The sequence below is a fragment of the Enhydra lutris genome, unplaced genomic scaffold (genome assembly GCF_002288905.1).
Source record: "Enhydra lutris kenyoni isolate GAN:26980312 unplaced genomic scaffold, ASM228890v2 scaffoldscaffold53, whole genome shotgun sequence".
Lineage (NCBI taxonomy): Eukaryota > Metazoa > Chordata > Mammalia > Carnivora > Mustelidae > Enhydra > Enhydra lutris.
Window position 1 is genome coordinate 2011447 of NW_019154137.1, and position 14858 is coordinate 2026304.

General features: G+C 50.6%; 1 protein-coding gene across 2 annotated transcripts in view; it reads left to right on the forward strand.

The window, feature by feature from the left end:
* The first annotated feature begins 3246 nt into the window (after positions 1-3246).
* The window catches only part of LOC111157246 (dedicator of cytokinesis 11), a 189506-nt gene continuing 177894 nt past the window's right edge, over positions 3247-14858 (forward strand). For both annotated transcript variants that reach the window (XM_022518519.1, XM_022518520.1), the window contains exon 1: positions 3247-3475. In XM_022518519.1, coding sequence (XP_022374227.1) covers positions 3374-3475 — 102 coding nt within the window. In that variant the 5' untranslated portion in view covers positions 3247-3373. The remainder of the gene's footprint in view (positions 3476-14858) is intronic.

Below are 14858 nucleotides of genomic sequence, written 5' to 3' on the forward strand. Positions count from 1 at the left end.
GAGCCGAACGCCGACGTTTAACCAACTGAGCCACCCAGCTGCCCTGAAATTGCAGATATTTCATAAATGTGGAAAAGAGGTCACCTCTTTGTCCTATTGGAAGCTGTAGGATTGCCTCTACAATTTCCCTTTACTGTGAATATTCATGTCCGGACCCTCCTCATCCTCCAGGTCCAGCTCAAACACCTCCTCCTCCAAGGAGCCTTCCATAGACCCTTCTCGGGTGTGATCTCAGCCGCCTCTTTACCTCAAGCATGGTCTTTATTACATACCACCTTGTATCATAAGTACATTCTTGTCTGGATGAGCACGGGGTGTCCTATGTAAGGGATGAATCACTCAATTCTACTCCTGAAACCGACCCTACACTATATGTTAACTAACTCGAATTTCAACAACAACAACAAACCATTACCCAAGATTTTGTAGGCACCTCCCCTACCTTGCTTTCATGTACTTCCCTCAGGTAAGGCTCTTGAGCTACAGAGAAAAATGTTCGAGTCCAGTGACAATAAACCAGCCAAATAATGTGTTAAAAATAAAATAAAATAATAAAATAAATAAAAACTTTCATTCTTTTTCTTGACTGTATCTTTCATTCTCCCTCTGTACGTAGCACAAGGCTCCGTGTTTATGTAACTGAACAGAAGCTCTAACGTGGAAAAGTGAAACCTATGGCCTCAGGAACGAGTGTGGACCCCACAAAATGACCAGATGGTGTTTGCGCACCATCAGAGTGACAATTGCCCCTGATGGCTGGGGAGGTCCTGGAGAAACTGTTGGTCAGTCGGCTTGTCAGGCCGCCTCTCATACCACTCCCTTGCCTTCTGTGTTCTGGCCACCCTGGCGTTTTTTCTTTCCGCCTTTGAATGCACTGAGTGGGCTCCCTTTTCTGGGCCTTGTACCTATCGTTCTCTACTTCTGGGCACTTTCTGCGGCTACGACATAGTCTGTGGGAGTAAAGACGCTTTGGCTGAAAGTTAACAGAATTTCCACTAAAAGTTTCATAAACCTAAAGGGTTTACTTTTATCACGTAAAAAGGAAATCTGAGGCAGGCGGTGTTGGGGTTGGTTCAAAAGGTCAATGCCATCCAGATTCTGGGTTGGCTTCTCTGCCATAATCTTGGCCTTCCCTCATGGTTGTAAAATGGCTGCCAAGAGCAGATGCATGGCAAGAAAACACCCCCCTCAGAAAGAAAAGGGGACAGAGGTCTCTCTGCCCGTCTCTTTGTATCAAGGGGGGGAACGCTTTCTCAGGAGGCTTCCTTTCACACTGCTCTTTTATATTCCACTGGCTGAAACTGAATGGGAGTCAAGACATTGCTCCTAGTAAAGGAAAGTGAGATTCACATGATTTTTAAAAAGATTTTATTTATTTATTTGAGACAGAGAGAGTGGGGGGGGGGAGAGCAAGAGCAGGGGGAGAGGCAGAGGGAGAGGGAGAAGCAGGCTCCCTGCTGAGAAGGGAGCCCAAACCAGGGCTGGATCCCAGGACCCCGGGACCACCACCAGAGCCGAAGGCCGACGCCTGACCAACTGAGTCACCCAGGTGCCCCTTAATATGATTTTTTTTAACCAGTCCTAATTCATTAGGAGCTGGACCTGCCTTCTCCAAGCCCTGTGACTCTGCCCTATACCCAAAGCAAACCTGGGCTCTCGCAGCAAGGAGAAAGAGTTACGGCTGTTGTGCGAGTAACCAACAGTGTGGGCCACACAGTGTGGGCCACACAGCCATCCACGGAACGCAGGGCGTGATTTTGTGCTGATCTAGGTACATTCAACAGTGAACACCTCCTATATCCATACACAGTGCAAAGCCCAGACTGGTGACACAAAGCCTCTGCCTTTATGGGACTCTCGGTATCAAGCCCTCTCGGACCCTCTCTCTGTGCTTTATGGGGACTAATGGGATGGCTGCTGAAATAGATTTGCTGCTAGGAGACTGGACCCTTCCCAGGTTCCTGGAAACCATCACCCCTGTCCTTGTTTTCGTAGCAAAGTCCTTTATGTAGGTGTCACTGCTTGGTCTCTGAAGTTAGGGAAAGTGCCCCAAGGCAGTGGTAGGAACCTTCTTAGAAAGGCTGCCTGGTTCACGAGAAATTGTTAGTTGTTTTTTCAAGCTCTCAACAAATAAAGTAACCAGACAGAAAACTGCCAAGGTCAGCGGGGCTTCTCACTTTACACTTGGGGACCTTTCTCAGGGTCCCCAGTACTTCAAGATTCCCATTCTTACTTCTGTCTTAAGCATTTTTGTTTTACAGCTGGTTAGAAGACGTTCTTTGATTCTTGGAGAATAATTTCTCGGAAAGTGAAGAGGATAAGGAAAGGAGTAGGAGATGGGGAGGTGATAGCTGGACTCATGTGCAAGCTTCTAGAAGACAGGCAGGGCCTTCCAGATACCAACTCCACCCCACCCCCAGCGCACAGCCGCTGCTGAACTAGACAACCTGCCACAGTCTCAGACCCCGCCACCCAATTTTCCCCCGCCCTCGTGGGGGGTGGGGTGAGGTGGGGGAGTGGGTTCGGCCGCAGCAAGTTTCCAACTCCCCAAGCCTGCTCCCTCCCCGGGTCGCACCCGGCCGCAGGACCCCCTGAGCAAGAAAGCGGTGTGGGCGGGGGGAGGACCCTGGCGAGCCGCTCGGGCAAAACACCGGCTCTCCACAGACAGCGGCGCGACCCCTCCCCGGCAGAGCACACAATAGGCGGCCGCTCACGTTCTTTCCCGGTCCCTCGCCGCCGCGGCCCTGGGGGCTGGCGGGGTGGGGCGACGCAAGAGTCCCCCGGCTCTCCTGCAGGCACTGCAGCCGCTGGGGCGGGATAGAGGCACTGGGGTGGAACACGCCCCACACTTGGAGATATTTCGTTGCACCACCCCCATACACACACACACACACACACACACACACACACACACACACACAGGCGCGCGCGAAAAGCGAAGCAGCCCGATCTCCCCTCCCGGATGCGGCTGCACCAGCAACATCAGCTGCGGGCGGAGCCCGAGCGGTTGCCACTTCCCCCCCTCTTCCCTCGTGACCCTCGTCCCCCCTCCGGTTCGCCCTCCCCCCCGGCACACACCCTTCCTCGCCGGACACACCCTCCTCCTGGGGCCCGCCGCGAGCCGAGCCCAGGCTCTCCAGGGGAGGGAGCGGCCCCGCGGTGGGGCAGGACGGGGAGCGCGCGGGCCAGCCGCGGAGGGAAGGAGGGAACGAGGGAGGAGCCGCGGCCGGGAGGGAGGAGCCGCGGGAGCCGCGCCGCCGCCGAGCTGCGATGTGGCCGGTCGGCCAGCGGGTAAACAGAGGGAGCAGCCGCGGCCGTGGCCGCCCCGGCCCGGGGCAGTGAGTACGCCCGCCGCCAGCCGTCCGCCGCTGCCATGGCCGAAGTGCGCAAATTCACCAAGCGGCTCAGCAAGCCCGGCACGGCGGCCGAGCTCCGGCAGAGCGTGTCGGAGGCCGTGCGGGGCTCCGTGGTGCTGGTGAGTGGCCGGGGCACCGGGCGCCCCGGGGGGACACGCTCCGGGCAGGAGCGACGGGGTGGCTTTCTGCGCGCGGGCACGGGCACGGGGACCGGAACGGCGCTGGCGGCGGCCGCCCGCGGCGCCCCGGGCTCTTTCTCCGCTTCAGTAAGTTTGCGCACCAGCCGCCGCCGGCCGGGGTCCGAGTCCCGGGCACCCGCTGACAGCGCGGCGGCCGCCCGGTGCGGCGGAGGCGTGCGCCGGGTGGGACCCCGACGGGCGTTCGGGGGCTCGGCCGGCTGCGCGGGAGGCGGACGCTCGGAACCTGGGCCCGGGCCCCGGGAGGGGTGGGGGTGTGAGCTGGGGAGCGGACCTCGCTCTGCCCTGGAGCCCGCACAAAGAGCTAGGGACCAGGGCGCGACGAGATCCCGATTCCCTCCTGCGGACACCTGAACCGCGGCGGAAGGATGCGATGAGCGTTTTGCACACACACACTCGCGTGCGCGCGCGCGCGCGCGCGCACACACACACACACACACACATACACACATTGTGTACACACAAAAAGAGAACCCCACCCAAAAAGCCCCGGGCTCCCAAGCTCGGGCGGGCGGTGAGAACAGAGGAAGCAGAGCGACTTCCTCCCGCTACTGGGGAGAGGGTGGTGATGGGTGGCGAACGGGTGCTGCTGCTGCTGCCGCGGAGGGAGGGAATTGCAAACAACGGGGTTCCGGGGCGAGTGCGCGCGGGGTCGGTTGCCACAGGGCGAGGGTGTCCCCTGGGACCCAAGAGAGCTCCAGAGGCGAGGAGATGGGGCAGTATTGGGGGGATGATGGTGTGTGCCGGTCCAGGGATGGAGGACGGCGGGGGTGGGGGGTGTCAGAGCCCGGGGGTGCCTCCGAGGCGGCAGGTCTGGGGGATGGGGATTTGAAAGCGCGTTGACCCCCTGGGAGCCCTCCATCGCACGCTCAGCCCCCTCCGGATTGTCTGGCTCAGGAGGAAAGCGGACGGTGCTAACGGACACTCGCCCCTTCTGTTTTCAAGATACTCGTTGCCAATTTCCTGGACTAGAGAGCAAACCCCAAATAAGCCATCAGAGTGGTTAATTAGTGTTTGTTTTGTTACTTTGGGTTTTCGTTGTTGCTTTTCCTTCTCGTGTCTCCTTTCCCTCTACCTTACAGCGTCTCGTCTTATGTGTTTAAATTTCACCATTTACGTGTGGGCTCTTTTTGTTCCAACAACTTATCATTGGAAGGGAACTTCACAGCTTTTCCTTGTGATTTTTCTGTTGATCTTGTAGAATCTGCGATAAAGCCAACATTAAAGGGAGGCCAGGGGCTTGATCCCAACCGTGGAGAAAGTTGACATTAGTGGGAGTTCTGGAGGAGGATCAAAGGTAAAATGTGTACCTTTGAGATAAAGATCTGATCCCTAATAGCTACAACTGTGCAAAGCCAAGTGACTTTAAAGAAATCTCTCTATCGTGGCTGGACCCTTGAAAGTTTAATCCTGCTGTTGAGCAGAGCTAAAACCAGACCTTTAATGTTGTTTTAATGGACTTGGCTTATTGTGTGTCTCACTGAATTTAGAATGAGGTCCTGTTAGGGTCAGATTGGAACCTTGGCTGTCATAACACCAGTTTAGAGAGGAAGGCAAGCCGTGTGTAGGGCATTTATACCCGGCTCTCATCTTGGGTGATTGCTAACTAATGATTCAATCTGCCTCCCTCAGGAGATGCTTTCCTAAATATGGGAAGAAACAAACCATGCTTGAGCCGGGGTGGCTGGCCCTCTACTGCATGGTGCGAAGGGAGCCTGTGATGTGGACAGATGGTCTCAAGAGTAGAAATGGGCCCCGGCAAACCTCCACTGGGATTTGACCAGCCTTCAACCTGCTACCCTCAGCAGCAAAACGTTAATATTAACATTCTTGCTTTTTTTTTTTTAAGATTTATCTATTTATTAGAGAGAGAGAGAGAGAGAATGGCAGGGAGGGCCAGAGGTAGAGGGAGAGAGAGAGAGAGAGAGAGAACCTCCAGCAGATTCCCCACCGAGTACGGCTCTAGCCCATGACCCTGAAATCACGACCTGAGCAGAAATCAAGAGTCAGGGCGCCTAACAGACCGGGCCATGCAAGTGCCGAAGGCTTTGAGGCTTTTAAAAGAATTTTGTGTAACACAGGTACAGCTACCTCTTCCTTACTGCTGGCTCCGTGGCAAAGCTGGAAAAACTGTTAGTGGGAGCAGATTTTTCTGGAAGCTGCTGCCAGCCTGGTTTACTTGGGACTGAGTGCACAGATGTTTACCAGGCAAGGCACCGGAATGGTATTTATTTATTACTCTGGTGTGTGATCCACATGGAGATTTGGGGAGCTGATGAGGGGTGACGTGGGGGACAGATTCTAGGAATCCAAACCCGTGAATGTCTATTGAGCCTTTCTCCCACATTCAAGAAAAATGGTAGGTGCCCTCTAGTTATATGGGAATGCAGGTGCCATTTTCTTCATTTGTTCTTATTAGTTGCAGCCCTGGTTGGGTCTTTGTATGTGTTTGTCAGTAGGACACCTAGATTATTCGCATCTTGGCGCATGCTATTTGCAAGCAGTTCGGTCAATGAAGAAATAAGGAAGCAACCTTTAACGGGGTAGATTCTCCTAACTGGCTCTTTCTTTGGCTCCTGTTTTTCTGACACAAAGAGCCAGTCACCAGAGTTAGTAAAGCCATGGGTGTCTGGAACGCAAGTGGACCGTGTTGCAGCTGCCGCCACCACTTCTGATTTTTTTCTGATTTAAGCCCCAAAGTGTTTATTAGAGACAGCTGAAGTAGGATTTACACTTGCTGCTATAAACCCGCGACACTCGCATTAGGGCTTCAATACGGACTCACACACAGGAATACCTCAGAGGTCTGGGGGTTCGGTTCCAGACCACCGCCGGAGAGTAGCTGTCATGATAAAGTGAACCAGATGAAATTTTTGCTTGACCCGTGCATCAAAAAGTTACGTTTACGCTATACTGTAGTCTGTTAAGTGTGCAATAGCACTGCGTCTCAGAAACAACGTAGATGACTTAATTAAAAAAATAACTGCGGTGCTAAAAAAAAAAAAATGCCAGCCATCATCAGAGCTTTCAGTGAGTCATAGTCACCGATCACAAATCACCGTAGCAAGTGCCGTAACAACGAAAAGGTCTGAACTCTTGCAAGGTGTAACCAAATCGACACAGATGTGAAGTGAGCAGGTGTTTTTGGAGAGATGGTGCCGATAGACTTTCTCGAGGCAGTTCGCAACACATCCCCACTTTGTAAAACACGCAATTACCAGCAGAGCAGGGCGAAGCGAAGTGCGATGAAAGGAGTTACGCCTGTATTCGTGGGATTTCACGAGGGAGCCATTCCCACAGCAGGTCACACCGTCCTCCGGTGGCTTTCCCACTAGAACTTGGAAAGCCCTCCAGACTGAACGCATATATGACAAATACACAGTATTTCCCGTTTAGATGGGTGTTGGTTTTGTTTGTTTTTTTGGATTTTTTAAATTTATTATTATTATTATTTTTACAATCATACCCTTGTTGGCATGCGGCTACCATCATTCCGTTTTGCTCCCTGTCTGAAGAACTCTGAGGTCCTGGGCTGTATAAAGCATGTAGGCATGGATTCACACTTTCATTCAGTTATTAGTACGCCCACGCCTCTATTCACTAAATAATGAAGCAGGCAGGGAAAGAGACTGGTTACTGCATTTTCCTTTAGGTTTGGCATTTATGTGAAGGTCAGTTTTAACCAAGGGAAAAGGATAATGATAGAATTAACCGTTGGCAGAGATGTCCCGGGAGAGGTTTGGGGAGAATATTATAACCCGAGAGTGTGTGTGATTAAAAGAGAAGTTTTTACATATACACACATTTAAAATGCAGAGTTGAAACGGTGTTTTTGTTACAATTCAGGCTATAGCTGTTTGTGCCGGGTTAGGGGGTGGGGGACACAAAGTCATTCGGAAACCTGTCATGTTCTAGCTGCCCTTAAGGGCAGTCCTTGTGTCAGCCTGGGAAAAATCGCCTGGTAGGTGTTTAGATACTGCTTGCCTACTGCTGCGGAACTTACCCTCAATTCCTCGGGCGCAGAAGGATCTGGAAAGAGTTGCTAGATGTTCTGGGCTTTAGCCCCTGGAGGCAGGATATGTCCTTGGCCGGCACCTGCTGGATGTCATCTAATAACCGTGGTAGAGAAAAACTCTCCAAAAGCCGAGGATGGCTGAGAGTGGCCGCAGCTGCTGACTGCCTCCCAACCCACCGCACACAACTACCTTTGCTTGGAATGCGTGTTGGGTTCTAATGTAGGGAAGGCCTGGAAACGAATCTGCTGTCCTGCTCCCTCCACCCAGGGAAGTTGTGGGCGGTTCCTTAATATAGGACCAAACAACAACGTGGAATAAAGCCTATGGCTTCTTGACCAAGCGTTTCTGGTTCTCCGACCTAGCTAGGCTCTGGCTGAATGAGCTGCGGACGGTTACCCCAAGTGTTGGTGCCTAAACAAGAAGGAGGTTCCCTGCTCCCGTGGGCTGCTCCAGGTTAGGGGGCCCGAGGGCAAGTCACCCCTGGAGGATCTGTCCAAAAGCCCCGGGGGGAGTTTGCTGTGAACCCTCTTTGAAGCACCAAATAGCGGAATTTGTTTCCTAAGACAAACGTGCACAAGAAATCTCTGGGTTGAGCCTTTTTCCTAGATTAACCCTTGTTAAGCTTTCTTTTCTTTCTTTTTTTTTTTTTTAAAGATTTTATTTATTTATTTGACACAGAGAGAGAGAGAGAAGGAAATCACAAGCAGGCAGAGAGGCAGGCAGAGAGAGGGTAAAGCAGGCTCCCCGCTGAGCAGAGAGCCTGATGCCGGCCTCCATCCCAGGACCCTGGGATCATGACCTGAGCCGAAGGCAGAGGCTTAACCCACTGAGCCACCCAGGTGCCCCTAAGCTTTCTTTTTTTAAACGTTTATTGCTTTGTTATGTAGTAAATGCATGTTTGTTGTAGAAAAGGCGGAAAACCAGGCAAGAATAATCATCTCATTATGCAGGGAGACTGTCAAAATTCTAACGTGTATAGGTCAAGACTCTTTGATCTCTATGTGTCTATCTATGAAAGAAGATGAAAAAACATACAAACTTTGAAATAATTTTTTCACTTATTAATATCCTATGAACATTTGTTTCTTCACTTCAGTTAATGTAAATGCATGTAATCATGTTTAATGACGGCCAAAACTTCCACTGTGCGTGTACGGTAGGTAATCATACTTCGTTGTGAGATAGTTTGGTAGTTTCTAGTTTTGTGGTGTTAGAGACGTGAGTCGTGCTAGCTCCTAGACACCTGTGGCCATTTACATTTACGTTAACTTAAAAAATTGGCTCCTTTGCACTTGTCACCGTTCAAATACACAGAAGTCACATGTGGCTTTGGGGCTGCCAAATAGGACAGCGCAGACAGAGAACGTGCCCATCATTGCAGCAAGTTCTTTCCGACAGCACAGATATAAAACATTAACGGATGAACATCTTTGAGCAGGCGTTTCCAAGCTTGCTAGATTGTCCCTTCAGGGGGAATTTCCAGCAATGGAGTTGTTTGCTGCAACATTAGACACATTTTTAGCATTAAAAAGCCCTCTGATGGGATGCCTGGGTGGCTTAGTCCATTGAGCATCTGCCTTCGGTTCAGGTCATGATCCCGGGATCCTGGGATCAAGCCCCGCATCGGGCTCCCCGTTCAGCGGGGAGTCTGCTGCTCGCTCTCCTTCTGCCTGCCGCTGCTTCTGCTTGTGCTCTCTCTCTGTCTCTGTCCAATAAATAAATAAAATCTCTTGAGGGGAGTTGGGGGGGGTGAGGAGTCAGAGTATACTTACTGTGATGAGCCCTGAGTCATGTATAGAACTGTTGAATCACTGTGTTGTACACCTGAAACTAATATAACGCTGTATGTTAATTATACTGGAATTTAAAAATAAATAGATTAATTAAAAGAAAAAAAGAGTCCCCTGGAACACACTGTCAAATCGCTCTGCAGAAAGTTGTTGGCATTCACTGTTTATCAGAATATGCACATGTTCATCTCCCCCCTCCCATGCCAACACTGGTTATTAATATTTTTTAGTCTTTGCAGTCTGATAGGAGGTAGGTAGATGGTACAGCACCATTCCAGTTTGCATTTCTTCGGTTACTCTCCAACAGTTTCTCATATGTGGATTTAGCCATTTGTATTTCTTCTTTGGGGGATTTGAGTGAACCTTCTTACAGACGTATTTCCTGGTTTGTAATTCTTGCAATAACCGTCTCAACCCCAAGACTCTGTTTCGATAAGTCCCGGGTGGGGCCAGGCATTGTGTGTTTTAAAAACTACTCAAGGTGATTCTCATGTGCCCAGAAACGCTGATCTAAACCACTGGCACATGGCAGGCTTGCCCCTTACATATACCCCTGACAGATGAAGACTTGGCTTCTCCTTAAATGCTACTTGCCTGTTAGGAGGGGTATAGGGGTATGCTAGAAAAGGCTCTTGAACTGAAATTTAGTCCATTAAGTTCTGCCACAGCCAGACCTAGCTCTGCTGTTTGGAGCCACACAGAATATGTTTGCTTCCTCTTTTGCATGACAACCTTTCAAATATTTGGAGACATCCACCATGTCATTTTGTGTGGGGGTGGAGGGGGCAGAGGGCGAGGAGAGAGAGCATCTCAAGCAGGTTCTACACCCAGCACAAGCCTGACACGGGCTCCATCCCAGGACCCTGAGATCAGGACCTGAGCCGAGATCAAGATTCTGACACTTGGGGCACCTGGGTGGCTCAGTGGTTTAAGCCTCGGGCTTTAGCTCAGGTCATGGTCTCAAGGTCCTGGGATCAAGCCCCGCATCGGGCTCTCCGCTCGGTGGGGAGCCTGCTTCCCCCTCTCTCTCTGCCTGCCTCTCTGCCTACTGTGACCTCTCTCTCTCTCTCTCTCTCTGTCAAATAAACAAATAATTAAAAAAAAAAGATTCTGACACTTAACCGCCTGAGCCTCCCAGGCGCCCCAGCACCATGCCATTTTTCGCAAAAACCAAAGAGACTTCATTTCTTTACTCTCTTTTTCATATGACTTGGTTTCAAAATTCTTCACCATCATGGTCATCCTGTTTGGGCTCTTCTCCAGAATTTCGCTGTCCTACTTAAAACATGGGAGGCAAGAGCCCAGGCTCAAGAGTCAGACCTGGGCCTGAACGTGGCCTTGGTCACCTGCTTGCTCGCCTTGTGAAACGAGGCCAGTAACCAGATCTTATTTTCCTCATCTGTGAAATGGGGTAAATAGTACCCACCTTGTGTGGTTCTTAGGAAGATGAAAGAAGATAGTGTACGGAAAGTGTCTGATGTATAAGTGATTCATAAAGGTTTTAAAAAAAGAGGGAGCTGGTGAAACAAAGGTCTTCTAGAAGGGCCTATCACAGATGGGGGAGGGGGCAATGTTTCTTGCCCTTTCTAGATATTAGCCAAGAAGTCAGGGTCTGTGTATTCATCTCTACGCCCAGGGCCTCACACAGTGCCTGGAATGTGGTGGGTACTCAGCGGAAAATCCACTGGCAGCGGTATGTAGGCTGGACAAGGTGTTGGGTAACTGGAGGCCAGGTCACTAGTTACCATGTAGTTACATAGTTCTGGAGAGAGAGATAAGAAAGGCTTACCTGAGGCAGTGAGAATGGAGATAAGGGGGAGGATGTAAGAGGTGTTTCAGTGATAGAATCGGGGATTCTTAAAAGGGGAGGAGAAGAGAGGAAGGAAGAAGTGGGAGGGAAAGAGGAGAGGAGGTGGAGTCAAGATGGCGCTGAGGTTTCTGAGCTGGGGTGAATCGGAGGCAAAGTGTGTTTGGTGATAGGGGAGAGGAAAAGAAGGGCAACCTCATCCCGAGAGGGCTGTCAGGATAAAACCGGCTTTCAGTTAAGTCAGGCTTAATGTGGAGAGAACATTCTAGGGAATGGCTGAGCACGTAGTGTTGTGTTCTGGCAAAAGACTAGGGTTCCTTTTTTTTATGCTTCGTTTTAAGTAAACTCTACTCCCAAAGTCGGGCTTGAACTCATAACCCTGACATCAAGAGTCACATGCTCTACCAACTGAGCCAGCCAGGCGCCCCAAGACTAGGATTCTTGAGGGCAGAGAAGTGTTCCAAATGGGATCAGGAAGGGGAGGAAGGGGGAGGGGGAGGGCTGAGATGAGACTGTAGGCCAGATTAGGCTGATTAAAGAGGTTTGCACCTTTGGGGGTGATTAGGGAAGTGGGAGGCAGGGCGTGGAGGAGTGGTCTGGAGGCTAGCCCCAGACTTCCAGTTAGAACAGAAATGGGAAGTCAGGTCACCCCCTGGGCAGCTCCCCCTCCCAGAGTTTGAGCTGGGGTGAAGAGGGGCTGCATGGGCTGTTTCCTTCCCTGAAGGGGACTCACAGGTCCGGAAGGGAGATTAGATGTATGCAAATGACCAAAATGGAGAAGACAGAAGTTGGCAGAAGCCTAGCTATTCTGCCTTCTGCCTTCAGTTGGTGACGTCATCTCTGCCTTCCTTCCCCGCCCCACGTTCTTTTTTGGTGATCTTTACTGTTTTTTCAAGGGTTCGATCCTTTAGGGGTTCAACAATGTTAACCAGGCTTTTGCCCATGAACACTGTTCTATGGCATTTCCCACATTTATTTGAGTGTAGAGGCCTTTTTTTTTTTTTTTTTAGGGGGTCGGGGAAAGTAAACGGTAACGTCTAACACTCAGATTTATCTACAGCGTACGTGTGTGACTCACCTTGGCATTCCTTTACTGGACCTCCACAGACTGGAAGAAGTGCTTGCTACCTTCCCAAACCCTTAGTCCTCCGCTCAGAGGAGCCCCCCCCTTTACTTGTTGGTGGCATTTCAGTTCAAAGGAGTCATTTACCTACCTGGGTGTTACTTTCTTCTGAGATACAGAATCAGAGTAAGGCCTGTTGAAGAATTCTTAGTATTTTGTTGTTGTTAACACAGAAGGGAAGGCTGGAAACCACGGGAAGGAGAAGGAGCTAGAGCTGTTTCCCCTTTTCTGTAAATCCAGCGGCAATTTTATGATCCACATCTCTTCGGGGTTTAGATCTCTTGCTCTCCTTTAGCTTTTGTCAGGAATGTGGGTTGTGGCGGGGCTGGGGGGAGGCTGCTCACACGTAACATTGGCCACTTCTAGCCGGATGCCTCCTCCGTTCTTGCTGGGTCCCACCCTGGAGGCTCAGAGAGGTCACCGGGGCCAAGTCTCCTTGAACTTCCAAGCCTGGAAGCTGGGGTTTCTGAGAACAGCGCGACGTCGTCGAGTGGGATCTGGAAGGACGTGGCCCAGGTTCAGAGTTCAGCTCGGCTTCTTACTGGGTGACCTTGGGTCAGTTATTTAACCTTCGAGTGTCTTGATAATCCCTCCTGTGGGTGTGTGGAGAGGCTTAAAGGAGGCGTGGCTTGCAAAGCGCACAACAGGGGCCTTGGCATGCGACTCTGCCAAGTGCTCTTGGCTCTCATGAATATTCCCAGGCTTTCTGGTGGGCAAGAAGTCTTTTGGGTATGTAGCCCAGGTCACCAGACGAAAGAAAAATGGACGGAAGGGAAGCACGCCCCCTTCCTAGAAGAAGAAACTGGCAGGTGCAAGCTCGGGCTCTGGATCTTTGGCCATCCTTGCCTTCATTCGGGTCTGATGAGTGAGTGGGAAGGCTGGTCCTCTGGTGGGGAGGAACACCCTGGCTCCTGCCCGTGGAGAAGCCCCTCTGGTCCGGGGAACTTGTGTGCAAGGCCTTTTGCAAAAGCGCTGACCTTTAGGACAGGACAGTCTGTTCAGAGTGGTTGACGCGAAAGGAGGGGTTAGAGGAGCTCCGTGTGGAAAAATAGAACTCCGGTGCTCTTTCCTTTCCCTCCCAAAACTTTATTGACATCCCTTTAATTCATGAATCGTCACTTTTCTTCTTTTTTTTTTTTTTAAGTGAATATTGAAGTTCAAATTCAGGTGTCTTTTTAAAGGTCTATTTTGGAAATATGTATTTTAGTGGAAAACTCATAAAGCCTAAATGTCTCCTAAGAAATGAGTGTGCTGGGGGCGCCTGGGTGGCTCAGTGGGTTAAGCCGCTGCCTCCGGCTCAGGTCATGATCCCAGGTCCTGGGTTCAAGCCCCACATCCGGCTTTCTGCTCAGCAGGGAGCCTGCTTCCTCCTCTCTCTCTGCCTGCCTCTCTGCCTACTTGTGATTTCTCTCTGTCGAATAAATAAATAAAATCTTTAAAAAAAAAAAAAAAAGAAAGGAATGAGTGTGCTTTATATTCAGTTATCCTGGTTTTGTGCTAGCAGGATAGGTTCTATCAGGAATAGTGCATACGGGTTTCCAGCATAGCCGATAGGACGGAAAATGTGGCAGCTGTTCGAGCGACATGTGGTTTATCTATTGTCCGCGCCCGACCTCGCGCAATCAAGCCTAAATTTGCTATTAACGATTTCCTGCAGTTGTTCTCCACCTGATTCTCCTTGCCCATGGAGTTTCTCGTTCCCAGGAAGTTGTATTTTTGCTGTTCTTGACAGCCTAGGTCAGATCATATATGCTTCAGGCTGCTGAGAAATGTTCGAGGCTATTCTGATACCTAAGAATCAGCTTTCCCTCCCAACCGAACTGTTTTACCGGGTGAGATTTAACTAAAAAGTCAAGCGGTCTTCCAAGCCTCCGAGTCAGCGGGAAGTGTTTCCGTGAGGTGTGGCAGGAGGCTGGGGAAACGCAATTGTTGGAAATGGTTTTTAGATGAATGACCCCCAGGCTTACAAAGGGTTAAAAAAATGTTAGACCTGTGACCTAGCATGTTGTCACAGGTCACCATTGAACACGCACCATGTTGCCCCCCCTCCGCCCCCGAGGTGCGGAAATGGGGAAGGAGAGACCCAGGTAAGGCTGGGCGGCCATCTTGACCAAATCACAGAACAGGTTATGAACTCCAGGCATCTTGTCTCCTTTGATGTCATCAGGTAAAGAAGCACTCGCTTCTGGCCTAGAGTCTCCAGTAGATCAGGTGGAGGAAGCTCTTTTTGTGTGGTTTTGGTGATGATCGCCTCCTCCTTCTCCTTGGGAAACTGTGTTTATTTCTGAGTGAGCTTGGGTCTCCAAAGTGGGAAAGTAGGAGGTGAGGACAAAACCAAAACAAAACAAAAAAAGAGGGGTGGGGTTGCGATTGAGAAATGTGGACAGGATCCGTATAGACTTTTCCTTGCCGAAGTAAGCCTAAGGGTCTTGAGAACTGTGTGCAATTGGCCGTTCTTCCATTCTCTGCTATTTGAATAAGTATATGGGGAAAAAAATTCTCCAGAACACTGGCTCTGCCAAGGTACCTGGGATCGGAGTCATGGAACTGTTTTTATGATTTTTTCTTT